Source organism: Talaromyces amestolkiae, assembly GCF_001896365.1.
Source record: "Talaromyces amestolkiae strain CIB chromosome Unknown scaffold13.1, whole genome shotgun sequence".
Taxonomy (NCBI): Eukaryota; Fungi; Ascomycota; class Eurotiomycetes; order Eurotiales; family Trichocomaceae; genus Talaromyces; species Talaromyces amestolkiae.
The window spans coordinates 330,079-344,432 of record NW_024468049.1 but is presented as its reverse complement, the minus strand read 5'-3'; the positions used below and the strand labels follow the sequence as shown (position 1 = coordinate 344,432).

Below are 14,354 nucleotides of genomic sequence, written 5' to 3'. Positions count from 1 at the left end.
AGGGTAACAAGCATATTGTGAGTTCGTCATGATCATTCTAATGTGGAAGTTCAAGCCGATTCTAAAGTTTATCATTGGTGGATTGGAAAATTAAATAGCTTGGAGTTTTACCAAGATCGTGATGCACCTCGCTCAAGACAGCCATGTGAATATATCTCGCTTCGTGCTATATGTTCTCGGCGACTGAAGCTGAAATTGATGAGGACTTCATTGCTCAGCTATGAACTGGTATGTACACTTTGACTACATCCTAGATGCAGAACAGGGCCTCCTCTCCAAACTCTCGGGCTATGCTTCCTTCTTCGCGAATCACGCTTCCGATCCATTCCCGAGCAGCTTCGAGATCCTTCGCTCCAAACTTTACCAGGACGAACCCTGCCCGAACGCGAGCAGCTGTCCAGGTGACTTTGTCTTGAATACTGGAAGGCTCTGCAGTCGTTACAGAAGACCAATTGCGGCCACCAATGCGCGGCTGTGAGGTAAATGTTTCCATAAAGAACGATCCCAGCCGATCAAACATCGGACCGTAAAGAATCAATGTGCCTAGCACACCATGTGGGTGTGTCCTCTCGCGGACGAGCCCGCTTGGTTGGATGTTGGTCTGATTCTGTGGCCTGACGGCTGCTTCTTCATCCAATACTAGAGAGTCGCGCAGTAACAAACGTCGTTTTCCCGTAGTCTTATCTTCAGACCATACCTCGTTGCGCCCTTTCCATATTTGAAAGTCCCAATTTTCGCCGCGCGCGCTTCGACCTTGTGTCACCCAGTCAAGAACACATAGACTGCTCCTGTCCAGTTCGGTTTGAGATCCATCCACAGTGAACACCTGAATCTGCTCATATCGACTATCCTTGAATGGCGCCGATGGATCGACCAGATAGCAGAGACCAGCCTTGCTCCCTATATGTACATCCAAGGTTTGGCGGCTCATATCACCATCCAACACCGTAAGTATGCCCGAGGCCCTTTCTTTCGGTGGGGTTTTGTAGATTTTGGTGCTTCCTTGGGGGGTAGTTACTACCAAGCGGGATCGGGGCTCTAATGTGATTGAAACATCGATATGGTCACCAGGAAGTAGGCCACCACCGTATGTCAACAAATATAAATGGACTGGCCTTGTAGCACCTGCTCCAGTGACAGAATCATTGGGAGTAAAGCCTGGAATCCGTGACAGCAGTTTGAGAGGATACTTGTATGTTAGGGTCGTCAATGTTGGAATAGATGGCGGCAGTATCGAGAGCACGACCTTGCCTTTGCCGGGACTCGCGACAGTAGCTGCAAACGGTGACCTGAACTCCATATTTATTTGCTTCCTCCAGCTAGATCTGACTATGCCCTCTGAGAAAATCGAAGTAGATAGAGCCGAAGGCCTCTAAAAATTCGTGGCGCGGTTATGGCGTTTGATAAGATCACATTCATGACTATCTCTTCAAGTCATGGCTTGTAGTCAGTGGATGTAACACTAACACCGCCGCATTCATTCCATTGTACGTCTACCGTACGTTACGCAAATGCAGCTGCTTGTGAGAACAAACATTCAAGTCCTCAATCAAACTGGTCTTTGATACCAGATAACGCTAGACCATTTAGGTCACAATATAGGGCTAGGTCAGGTCCAGGTCATATGACGTGGTAGCCTGAGGCCTTTATCGATACGTGTTTCCCGCTAGGCAGAAAAGGGAATGCGCCAACGGGGAAGGAGCGACCCGCCATTCTCGGCCAATCATGTCCACGGAAGTGCGGGCTGCCACTTGCGGTCGCGCGTAAGGAATCATGACCCTTTAGTCCTCTGTCATCGCGAGAATTACAAGCATTTCGACCTCGTGATTTGAAAGACGGAGAATGTCATAAAGGTTGGTGTTGGTGTTCATTTCGCTGCTTTGAAATACTAAATATTTGCAAGTCCGGTATTCATTAATTAACCTAATATTTCCAATTGCCAGTGTTCCTTGCTCAACCAGGTACCGCGTTTCTACCCGTTCGGGACGCGTGCGATTATCCCACTCTCCTCGACACATCCACATCGCCTATTCTAACACCGATTTAAACACCGGCAGCATAACAACTACACTACGAAAGATTCTGGTGCGTCAGAACCCCGATCGCCATGGATTTATCCGACGCCAGATCCTCTGACGCCGAAGAAAACGGCGAATCTTCCAGTCGGCGCAAATCCGGGCGTGCAATTAGGAAACCCCAACTATTCTCACAGGATGTGAGTCTCATCACTAATATACCCGAGAAGAGGAAGCGGTCAATGGCGAACGAGCACGAAGGAGAGAACGACGAAGAGGACGCGGAAGAGTCGGAATCTGAGGACGACCCAGAAGACGACGATCCAGACGAGGAAGAAGAAAGAGAACGCAGACGCACAACACGCAGAGCAGCAACTAGAAAAAAACAAAGCGGAAAACCTAGTTCAAAACCAACACCATCACGCGCCGCGAAGAAAGCAAAAACCAACAGTGCTGGTAAATCACTTGCTATTCGGCCAGCAGCTAATGGCAAGACCAAGAAAGCGGCACCAAAGAGGAGGACCGCTCCGCCAAGACCAATCTTCCATGCTACCTCAGAAGGACTGTTTGGTAAGGAACTCCTTCGATTCTTTTAGGGTACTTGTTTTATCATATTCGTGATGCTAACATCTATGCGTTAGGCGATCTGTTCGAGCACGAAAAAGATACGGATGTCGTGGTAGAGGACTGGTTGTCAGCATACGAAAAAGACCCTGTGGAGGGCATGCGCGTGCTTTTCAATCTGTTCCTCCAGTGTACAGGTGCCGACCTTTCGGTAGATACCGCGGATGTGACAGATGAGGACCACTGGCCACAGCGTATACAAGATCTACAAGAGGCTCATCTCGATACTGAGCCTTCCGACTACCCTCTCACTTCTAAAGACAGACGCTTTCGCAGCTTCCGATCTACGATCGTGGACTTTTGCGACTCCTGGATCGAGAGTCTCCATCGCTCTTCCTTGCTATATAACTCGTTTGCTCCGGGTATGAAGGTGGAGACATGGCTCAATATAATGTCGAGCTCTGGAAATAGAGCCTTCAGGCATACGGCAACTCTATGTTCAATCACGATAGCGAGTGCCTTGTGCGATATTGCTGAAGAGATCGCGACCGCTGTCTCCACCTCTCGCAAACAGTTAGAGAGCGAGAAGAGGAAGAAGCAAGCGAACAAAGGCCGAATTAGCACCATAGAGGATACAATCCAAGAGAACGAAGAGAAGCTGGTAACGATAGAAGAGCTTCTCAAAGAAGCATTTGACACTATGTGGGTTCATCGCTACCGCGACGTTGACTTCAAGATTCGTAGCGAATGTTTCTCTGGATTGGCCCGGTGGATCCAGACACATAGGGAGATGTTCTTCGAACCCCAGTATGTGCGCTATCTCGGTTGGGGCCTCTCGGACTCTGTCACTCAAGTACGTTTCGCTGTTGTCGCGCAGCTTCGCCAGATTTACGAGATCAAGTTTAGTATCGCTACCCTTCGGACTTTCACCGGCCGATTCCTTCGTCGATTAGTCGAGATGGCAATGCGGGATACCGACACCAATGTCCGTGCCTCTACCGTTGAGCTACTAGGCCTGATTAGAAATCAAGGCTTGATGGAAAATACTGAGATCGATCAAGTTGGTCAATTGGTATTCGATGCTGAGCCGCGTATTCGTAAAGCGGCCGGTCGTTTCTTTGCGGCAAATCTCCAGGAGATCTTTGAAACCCACACAGAAGAGATGGCTGAGGATATTGCCGAGACTTTCGGGGAGCAAGAGGACGATGACGATTTTGAGGCCCCTAAGAGATCCTGGATCAAGTATAAATGTCTTGCAGATATACTTCAATCGTACGACGGACAAAGGGACGATCAGGCAATAGAGCGCCAGCGTCTAGGCACTGTTGAGGCACTGTCGGGTGCGCCAGTTGAGTCGCGGTTCTTCCTCGCTACTCAAGCGATCTATGAACACTTGAAAGAGCTTTCACAGTGGCAATCTTTGGCAGGGTATCTTCTCTACGATCACTCCCAGATTTCGGAGTCTCCTCCACAGGATGAGGTTAGCAACGTGCGTCAATTCTTTGCATTAGAAGAGGGCCAAGATAGCATCCTACTTGAGGTATTAGTCTGTGCGGTCAAACTTCGGATACTAGAAATCGCTCGATCGGATATCAACAAGCGGGGACAAAAGATCAAGTCGTTAACAGACAAGATTCCCGAGCTGCAGGAAGAGACGGCACACGACCTTACCCAAATAATCCCACGTTTGTTGAACAAGTTCGGTGCTGTACCCGAAGCAGCTTCGGCAGTCCTACGACTGGAGCATCTCGTCGACTTGGACAAAGTTCAGAACTTACAAAAAGACACAACTTCCTATACCTCCCTTCTCAACGACATAAATCGGCAGTTCCTTACTCACTCTGACCAAGATGTCCTTGCCGAGGCTAGTGTTGCCTTCTTACATGCACGAAGCTCAGATGAGATGAAGGAGGCAATGGAAAACAGAGTCCAGGAGCTATGGGATGACATGATTGACACATTTGGCACGATATCACAAAACCGAGATGTTCAGGCTGGCTCATCAGTTTCCAAGAGTGTTCTAGTCGAACTCTCTAACACCGTCGCAAGAATAGCCAACCTTGCAAGTATCGTTGACTGCACTAGTATTATTGAAACAGTACCAGTCGCCGCAGGCAAGAAACGCAAGCAGAGCTCAGAAGCGCCTTTCAACACCCTCATTCACTTGGTCAAGCGTGGCATTCGCGAGGAAGAGTCAAGCGAGAGGCTTCGAAGTCTCGAAACCGAGACCGTTGTGAACAGCATCAAAACACTGCTTTTCTACTTTATGTGGAAGGTGCAGGCTTTATCGACCGCAGTCAAATCCGGCAGTGCTAAGTACAGCACATCGTATTTTGAGACCTTGGCAAAAAGTCGTGACGTGTTTGCTGCTACTCTGACTGCGGTCATGCAAGCAAGGAAAATTCTCGATGATATACGGTTTTCTGCGGTGACAACTTTCCTGGATTTGCAGACATTGTTTGGTACATTGCGAAACATTGGAATGCATGTCAAAGGTGGTCCAGAAAATGTTGATGAGGATGTTCTTTTCCAAACCCAAGGACTCGCACAGGAAATCATACCCCCAACACAAATCCTCATCTCCAAGTTTCACGATGTGGCTGAACGATCTCTAGCTAAGAGACTGAAGAAAGAGATTCGTACTTCTGTAGAGGATGATGATGGTCTATTGGAATCGGCACAGGACCTCAAGGACTTGCCCTCTGATGACGAGGAAGAGAACGATGAACAAGATGAGGATACTGTTGAAGACGAGTCTGTTGCAACGGAACGACTGCGCGCGACGATATTGGCCGAGCAACGACTATGCGAGCTCACCGGCAAGATTGTTCTAGCCATTACCGGCCGCGTCATAGACAACTCTGGATCACAACGCGGCAAGCTGAAGAAGAAATTGCTCGTGAACAAATCTCTACTGGGTCCCAACTATAAAGAAGTTGTCGCATTCCTGGAAGAACGCAAAGCACGGCCCGCTGCTAGTAGCAAACCCAGCAACAAGCAAGGTGCAGCCGCTGGACTCGCGTCGTCGAAACCCAGTGAGGCTCTAGAGTTAGAAGACGACCCCATCGAAGATGACGCAGATGCGAATGCAGCCGCTGTCGAGGAAGATGAGGACGAAGATCTTCATGCTCGCGGTCTTGTTGAGGAGCACATTGACGATGACGACAATGAAAATAACGAAAAGGAGGGTGAAGGCGAGGATGGGTCCGAGCAAGAAGAGGAAAACGGCGTTGCCGAAGATGGAGAAGAGGAGGAAAACGGCGACGAAAACGAAGACGAGGATGAAATAATGGGCGATTGATTACATTGTTGTCCTTGATTTATTTGTTTTGATTTTGAGTGAATTTCGCAGCAGGGAGTGGCCGGCTTTTTTCTCGTTCTATTTCTTGCTCTTCTTTCTTTTTCTTTGTCGTTTATATTGCTGGTTGTAGGATTCGTGTGGTTTTATCTCCCTTTCCCTTTTTTTCTCTGTGTATAATGATATTCGCTCTCAAAATACCATTGCTTCTGATTTGCTTCTGACTTAGAACAATTGACTACGTACGTTTGCGTTCAGAATTCCCTACTTTCCTTACTCCAGAATAGGCTCCATATGACAAGTTCATCATTACCAGATCATAATTCTAGATTTAATGGGTGACTAATGTTGGCCTCTGTTCTCTTTCACTATCAACGTCAATATAATGATGTACTTTACAAGGGGTTAGAATACATCTAATTTTTATTCTTTTTTTTATTGCTTTTAGTTCTAAATCCACTTGAATGTTCTTGAGCTAACCATCTAGGATGGTTTTTGTTGGGGAGCAATGGTTAGTGGCACGTTTATTTTTCACTTGGGTGAGGGTAGAAGGGGGGGGTGGTTCGATGAGTGAGGACAGATAAGAGGGCCGGAAATTTGAGCATACTCCTAAGACGTGGAAGAATTGATGCGACATAAATTGATAGTTTAGTTGCTAAAATGACATGAGAAGAACGTGGGGTTACATGATTGTGTATCTTACTTATCGTGCTAACATTAGACCATCATAAAAGCAAAGGGATCAGTCCACTTGTAATTGATAGGATGGAGAGAGGAAATAGTATAGGTGGAAGACAAGAGACGAATGAGGAATGCATAAAGGAAGAAACGACCTGGGATAATGTTGTGCCCGAACGCCAAAGGGGTTTGTATGATGGGAGACCGAATGGATTAAATCGGGTAAAAAACTTGGAATCAGGCCTGGACTCAGGGAATAAAATAATGAAGAGTCTTTCGAATTGACTTGGTACTACACTGTAGCAACAAGTTCAATATATGAATTCGGCGTTAGACATAGGAAACGTTCGTGATACCAAAATTCGTTTACATGTCCATAGAGTCGCCACCACCGTTGGCAAAGTTGAAGCCACCAGGTTGTTGTTGGTTGGTACCCAGAGAAAACCCGGTCTGTGTCTGTTGAGGAGCGAGTTCATCAATGTCACCACCAGCTTCATCCTCATCGGAGAAATACTTCTCAATGATGTTGTATGCCTTCATGTAGATTTCTTCGTTGGCGTTGTTCTGACATTCATGGATCTTCTCCATACCACCGGCCTCTTCGATGAAAAGAGCGTAGCGGTTGAGATTACCCTCGCCAGTTTGCGTGGCCTCCTTGTCCATCTCACCAACCTTGAGGATGTTCTCTAGGCCGTCAAGAGCGACTTGAATGATCTTGTTGTCAGGGCAAGCAAGAAGGTCGCACAATGGCTTGATGCAACCTTGAGACACGAGGTAGCGGATCTGGTCTGGCTTTTGCAGTCCACCTGAGGTGGCATTAGAAATGGCCCAGCAAGCTTCCTTGCGAGTCTTGAAATCGCCGTTGGAGAGAAGGTTGACAAGTGGCGGAAGAATGTTTGCGTCAATAACGGCTTGGATCTGCACGGAATTTCCGGCAGTGATGTTGGAAATTGTCCAGCAGGCCTCCTTTCGGATGCCGTCCTTGGTAGAGCCAAGAAGGGAGAGCAATGCAGGCAAGGCGCCACAGTTGATAATGACTTGAGTCTGGACATCATCGCCAGTAACGATGTTGCCAACCGATCGGAGAGCGGGAGTCTGGACGGAGGTAGAAGCATGTGTGAGTAATTCTACCAGACGACGAGGGATTCCAGCTTCAATGACCGCCTGAATCTTGTCGTTGGAGCCGTCAGACAAATATGATATGGCCCAGCAGGCATCAATCAAAACCTCATCATCGAGCATATAAATCAACTTGGCGAGGACAGGGAGGGCCGGGGAGATCTGTAGTATACATTAGTCATAGGTATAACAAGATAATACTAAATTCGGGTGTATGAGAACATACCGTAGCCCAGTCTGGTTGGGGGGTCTTGCCACGGCAAAAGTTGCTGAGGGTCCATGTGGCATTGCGGAGCATGCTCATCTTGCGTCCGTCGCTGATGAGAGCCAAGAGAGGGCGAAGAGCACCTGCAGAAAGAACATAATCACGGCATTGAGGGCTGTCACCAGCGATGTTACCCAAGGCCCAAACAGCTTGTTCCCGTACGTCAGGTTCGGGGCTGCTAAGGAGCTCCACGAAGATTGGGACAGCACCAGCCTCGATGACAACCTGGGTCTGCTGAGCGGAGCCTGAAGCGATATTGGTCAAGGCCCACGCAGCCTCAAATTGTACTAAAGTGTGAGGGGAGCGAAGGAATTCGACAAAACGGCTAACAACGCCGGTCTCGATAACGCGCTCAATGGGAGGATTGCGCTCCTTGGAGAGCAATTTTCTGAATTTGGTGGTGGCTTGGATCTGCTCGTCGATCTGTTCTGAAAATACTCCTTTTACCATCTCGGGGAGTTCGACGTTGAGCTATTGTCAATGAGAATTTTTTGTCAGCACCATTTCATCCATTAGATGACTGCATCGGGAACTGGCGCGGAGTCTGCGGATAATCTCCAAAACACAAAGAACCAAACAAATAGCGACCGGCGGAACGAGAAAATCTCATCTCGTGCCGCATGAGTCTGCAACTTGATGGCTGATGGGATGAAATAAACGACTTACCTCGCCTTCAATGGTGCCACCCTCCTCTTCGTCGCTATCAACACCAACCTGACCACCGATGATGCCGCCATCGCTGGTTTGGATACCTCGCCGCTTAGCAAGATTTTCCTCTCGTTTCTGTTTGCGGATCTCGACTTGTTGTTCCTCACGTCGACGACGGAGCTCATCTGGTTTGAACTGATTCTTGGCCTTGAACTGTGTTCGGCGATGCTCTGGGATATAACGGTCCGCCATGGTGAATGTTCGGGGAGACCAGCTACTGTTTTGTGTGAGTGGGGTAAGATGGGAACAGAAGAGTTGACGCCTGAGAGTGGGAGAGCAAGAGAGTAAAAGAAATAAGAAAAGAGTTTAGAAGTCTGCAAGCCTGACCTTGGGATAAGGACGTCAAAGTAGACCGCAGGGGGAAGAAAAAAAAGAGGTGATTGTTTTGGAGAAAAGTGGAGGGGAAGAAGACAGGAAGTGGTCTGAGAGGAAGAGCAGAGAGGAGGGGGAGGAAGGAGAATAAACTGTTGACGCTTTCAAGGTGGGTTAGTTTGGTTGTGGTTAGCCCGGTTGCTCTGGGCAAGAGCCTTTGGTCGGTGCTTTCTCTTTCTGCCTGGCTTGGCGCTCTCCCCTCCTTATAGCCGCCCCAAGACGCCGTAAGCGCTTCCATTTGCCAAGACTCGTTGCCACCGCTGTCACGAGTGTAGGGTTAGGGCCGTCAGGCTCTTTTGCAATCACCAGTGGCTCTTCCTTCTTGGTTCTTGACTTACACCAGATCACATGGGTTTGTATCACGTTACTATACCTGCCAGACCAATATAAACTACTTTGATAACAAGCCGGACTCTCCAAGAGGGTCTGTCATCAAAAGGAGGTTCAATTATGCAAAGGTATGACAATACGAAGCCCTAGCCCTAGCCCTGATCCGTCCCATTCAGCCTAGCTTGCTGTACCTACTTCACCCAAAGCGGGATAATAGCACGATAAGGTCACATGACCTCTCAACGCGCGTTTGGGCGTATCACATGCGTTTTGTCGCGTCAAAAGCCATGCTTTGTGATTGACAGGCAATTATGCATCGGCTTGAGTGCATCTATGAATACACATGATTATTGAGTAATACCATGCTGTTATGAGGCGTGTCAACAACTATAGACCGTCAGAAAATGCCTGCAGGTTTTCCATCGCGTTTCGTCAGCGTCGATACAGCCAGACGCTCTCAGGGGTTTCACAATTTGATCGGCGTGATTGTTGATTGCATGCCCAAGACTCGTTCGGCAGGGAGTTCTTTTGTCGCCACATTTACGATCAAAGATACGGATTTTGGACCAGGAAATGATTCATGGAAAGGGTTGAAGATCAAATATTTCAATGATGACGAGCACCGGCTACCCGATGTCAAAGTTAACGATGTTATCCTTTTGCGTCGACTCAGAGTAAGTCCTTCAGAGAACATAATATGGCAAAACGCTAAATTATAAATAAGGTACGGCAATTTCACGGGTTATTGACTGGGGTTGTGGGAAATACAGACAATGTCTCATGGGCAATCTTCCGCCGACTCGAAGGACCGGGATCCTTGATGCCAGTGTGCAGCCCCGGATCAAAGGCTCTCAGTGTTGAAGAGCAGGCATACGCAAATACCCTTGTAGAAAGTGTCATTCACTTCAGTTCGACCGCTTCGGTCACTTCCTCAACAAGAAGAAAAGGCCATGCGAAATCTTCAACCCCAAACGAATACAGAAAACAGGCTATTGCTAAGCCTAAAGACAAATTTTCTCTGATCAAGGACTTGTCCGCGCACACTTTTGCCGATCTTGCTGTGCATGTAGTCAAGATGTTTTATCTGGACGAAAGAGTCCATCTTTACGTCACAGACTACACCGTGAACAAATCTCTTTTTGATTATGGTGACCAGTCAGACGAAGAAAATGAAGGCGGGGATGATGACACATTCGGATTTCTGACGCGGCCTACTCGTGAAAAGAGAGCATGGCAGGGGCCTAGGGGCCGGATGACGCTGCAGGTCACACTGTGGGATCCTCATTCGTACTATGCACGAGAAAATGTCACTGAAGATGTCTATATCCTCCTGCGGAACGTCCATGTGAAGGCCGACAAAATGAACGGTCTTCTTGAGGGCGTCATGCATACCGATAAAATGTATCCGGAACAGGTTGACATCAGAGTCCTTGATGAGGACCACCAAGATGATCCGCGTATTGTCGAACTCAAGACAAGAAAGCGTGAATACTGGAAACAAAACAGGATGAACAAGAGGAAGCTCGCTGAGGACTTCGGCGATGGCGATGACGGAAATCCGAAGAAGAATTCAAAGCAGAGACGAAAGGAGCTACAGCGGCAAAAGAAGCAGCAAGAGCAACGGAAACAGCAGCAGCAAGCCAAGTCTCTACAGAGAGAAGAGGGTCAGACTGAGATTCCCTCCACAATGAACAAGTCAACACGACCAAATCCGCATAGTAAGTCACTAATTACTCTAACGAAAGTTGACTTTGACCGCTAACTATGGCGTGCAGTACAAGCACAAGACCCGGCTAGAGGTTGCCGGAAAATATCAGAAATTCTACCAAATGAAAGCCATATCATATCACTACCTGACAATGTACAATATCGCCTACCTTTCCAATGTGTTAAATACCGCTCTACCGTTCGAGTCGTCGATTATTACCCTCCTAACATTGCTGACTTTTCCGTGCCATACCTTCCCGACTGGTCCCGCGCGTACTCTAGCGATGACGAAGATGAAATTACATCCGAAACGCCAGGGGTTAGATGGCAATGGCGCTTTTGCCTTCTCGTGGAAGACGCCCAGATCTTACCTGGCCAGCCTCGGGAGCGAATAAAGTTGTTCGTCAGTGGAAGTGATGCTGAGTTTTTGCTCAAACTTGATGCTTCAGAGTGAGTAGTACCGCTTCCCTTAATCTGCCATCTCTCTCAGGTCCCACGAAAAATTTTGACACTTTATCAGTTTACGCAAAAATAAAGAAGATTTCATCCGACTCCAAGAAAAGTTATGTATCCTATGGGGAGACTTGGACGAGCGCAAGAGTCAAGGAATGGATACACAGCAGAAAGGTCCCTCTTTACTACCATTTACATGTTGTATAAAGGAATGGGGAGTCCGATGTGCGTGTCGAACAGGCGTCAGCAGCCATGATGATGATGACAGCGACAGAGAATGCGCTGTAGTTGGGCCCGAACATAATAGAGAGTGTCTGGGCTGGGAAAGGAGATTCGCTCTGTTCGGCACTACGATAAATGAAGAGTGAAGGACAGAGAGGCACATCTCAGACATCACTATTGTACATAGTATTAATGAAGTGTATCAATGAAATCAGTTTTAATAAAAGACTAGTAGTTTCCCCTTTCTGCTCCGTCCGAAATATTTCTCCTTAAAGCACGTACATACCGAAAATAAACCCAAGTAACTCATACATGACCGGAGCCCGCACACAAAGTGAATAAAATACAGAACTAGAAAGGAATATGCCAGCACTTCCAGGTTAGAGAAAAAGCCGATCCCAATCCATTGCGCCCATAGTCCCGAAAGCAGCGAGCCAGATGACGCCGCGGTGCTGTACTTGAATCCCGTGAATATTGAAAACAAGAATAATGAAAAACAACAGGAGAGAAGAAAATAATGGATGGTTTTCGAACATGATACGAGAACTAACAAGGGGGTGAGTGGCTATCAGACACTTGGAATTGCTCAAATCTTGGTGACTTTGACCACGTTCAGGTCAATTCCATGTTGTGCAGGCTCGAAGCGGCAACTGCTGCCCCAATGACACTCTTTCTTGCCAGTTTCGCTCTGAGGGCAACGATGTCCATAAATACATTTTGGGTCTTCGCATGTCATTCCAAAATGGCAAGGTGTCATGCGAGCGACAGCACGTAGAACGTCCTTCTCCTCTTTCGAAAGTTTGTAATCATGGTCGTGATAGCAGTTCGTATTCGGGCATTCTCCAAGCAGATAATAAAGGTTGCAAAGTTTCATCTTTTTGATTCGACTCAATTCCTCCTTGGAGACAGTCTTAAAATCCATGCGATCGATCCGCTGGCCGTGCTTATTTCGGTCGACAACAGGTGTCTTCAGTGCCGCAGCGCTAGCCGGTTTTAAAGGTTGAAGGGTTACATCACCGGGATTTGACGCGGTTACCGATGCCCACGATGACCAAGAAGTTGGAGTAGCGGAGCTCGTCGAGGTATTGGTCGATGTCCGCGTCAAAGAAGCAGATCGTGGATGAGGCGAGAGCATCGTGGGCTGAGTCTTGACTGGTGTCTTCACTGATGCGATGGGACTCGAAGAAATCTTGTTGCTGCGAAAGATATCTGGGAATTGGGCGATGCGAAAAGGAGCCTTGAATTCATCCAGCTCCTTTTCTGAAGGAATGCTCTCAATCATGGAGATTCGTCCTGTAAGGTCAATATCCTCCATTGTTTCTTCCAATAGCTCAGTGCAGCTATTTTTATGGCACAATCCCAGGTAGATCTGGTGGCAGTGACAGCTATAGATATTGAGCTTTAAAGTTGCTATTAGTTCGTCAGTATGCTGTCCAGTACCCACACGAATAGTCGCGTTGTAATTAGGAGGCATACCTGAAATCTTATCTTCTGCACTGCCTTTGCTCTGTCCAACATCGATAAAGTCGAAGAGCAAGCCGCTCTCATTAAATCCTCGCACAAAGTCATCCATCACCGAAGTCTTATCGATTATGCCGGCTTGGTGATATGTATAACCAAGGCCTTTGACATTTGCAAATATTCGAACGACCAGTTTCGGCGATGCGACGTTGGGCAGGTGCTGTGAGACGTATTCACCCAAATCGGTTGCCATCTTATTCGCCGCATCCTTTCCACCTTGCTCCCCAGCGCGGACATATTGATCAAGGAATAGCGTCTTATCGCCATCGAGGAGTACAATAACGAACGGTTCGCGATCCTGTCATTTGAACATGCCTGGTCAGAATATGAACTCCTCTCGTGATCTTAGAGGGTTGATGGTTACCATTATCTTTTTCACCCGCTTAATCTGCTCCATCAGTTCCATCTCATGGAGCTGTATATCTCTATTGTAACGGATTTCGCGTTCATGTTCAGCCTTAACTTGATAATAAGCATCTTCGAGCTCGCCCACACGTCGTAATAAATCCTAGTTTGTATCATCATACGTTAGCCCTCGTCACACGAAACACACCGACTAGGGGTGGTGCAACGAGATGAAGAACTCATACCTCGATGAGATCGTTTTTGCTGAGTTCGACTATCTTCAGTTGCTCATATCGCTTGAGCAGCGCCTGTGCATGTACTCCTGAGATCATTTTGGCAGTCTGATAGCTGCTGATAGTTGCTGGGTCTGAGAGAAAGGCCCGGGCGCCAATATCGCAGGGTGGCTGATGAAGGAAAAATGAGGGTGTCGGTGGTGTGTTTTGAGATCACTCGGTGTTTGGCGAAGGAAAATATCGTCAGGAAGTCAGATCTAGTGCCTGACAGCGGACAAGAGGCGAAGAGGAATGAATTGGAGGAAATTCAGAGCAGGTCCTGCTTCAACCAGAGGCTTGACATTTTTTTCTCCTTTGGGCCTGGCGCGGCTATTTTGCTGGATGTGCTAAGCTATAAGAGGAAGGCGGTCGGCAGCGAGCGTGCATGGTGATTCAAGGAAGGAGCCAACCCAGCCCAGAGCAGCACCAGAGGGAAAGAGCGGCTCGGCGGATCCTCCCAGCGCGCGATCCGCCAATCACCGCCC

General features: G+C 47.9%; 5 protein-coding genes across 5 annotated transcripts; 2 read left to right on the top strand and 3 right to left on the bottom strand.

Moving 5' to 3' along the window:
* Window positions 1-250: 250 nt before the first annotated feature.
* BHQ10_006787 (uncharacterized protein) lies at window positions 251-1,300 on the bottom strand (the record flags this gene model as incomplete). The annotated part of the gene is made up of 1 exon (XM_040879411.1): window positions 251-1,300. One exon carries the CDS (start codon window positions 1,298-1,300, stop codon window positions 251-253), a length of 1,050 nt encoding a protein of 349 aa, XP_040735291.1.
* Window positions 1,301-2,107: 807 nt separating this feature from the next.
* BHQ10_006786 (uncharacterized protein) lies at window positions 2,108-5,880 on the top strand (the record flags this gene model as incomplete). The annotated part of the gene is made up of 2 exons (XM_040879410.1): window positions 2,108-2,585; window positions 2,657-5,880. 2 exons carry the CDS (start codon window positions 2,108-2,110, stop codon window positions 5,878-5,880), a joined length of 3,702 nt encoding a protein of 1,233 aa, XP_040735290.1.
* A 1,041-nt stretch (window positions 5,881-6,921) lies between these two features.
* On the bottom strand, window positions 6,922-8,839 carry BHQ10_006785 (uncharacterized protein; the record flags this gene model as incomplete). Its single annotated transcript, XM_040879409.1, has 3 exons — window positions 6,922-7,836; window positions 7,901-8,410; window positions 8,606-8,839. The coding sequence occupies 3 exons, from the start codon at window positions 8,837-8,839 to the stop codon at window positions 6,922-6,924; spliced, it is 1,659 nt and encodes a 552-aa protein (XP_040735289.1).
* A 914-nt stretch (window positions 8,840-9,753) lies between these two features.
* Window positions 9,754-11,510, top strand: BHQ10_006784 (uncharacterized protein; the record flags this gene model as incomplete). Its single annotated transcript, XM_040879408.1, has 3 exons — window positions 9,754-10,023; window positions 10,074-11,067; window positions 11,125-11,510. 3 exons carry the CDS (start codon window positions 9,754-9,756, stop codon window positions 11,508-11,510), a joined length of 1,650 nt encoding a protein of 549 aa, XP_040735288.1.
* An 807-nt stretch (window positions 11,511-12,317) lies between these two features.
* BHQ10_006783 (uncharacterized protein) lies at window positions 12,318-13,929 on the bottom strand (the record flags this gene model as incomplete). Its single annotated transcript, XM_040879407.1, has 4 exons — window positions 12,318-13,141; window positions 13,208-13,550; window positions 13,617-13,760; window positions 13,843-13,929. The coding sequence occupies 4 exons, from the start codon at window positions 13,927-13,929 to the stop codon at window positions 12,318-12,320; spliced, it is 1,398 nt and encodes a 465-aa protein (XP_040735287.1).
* Between the last annotated feature and the right edge of the window lie 425 nt (window positions 13,930-14,354).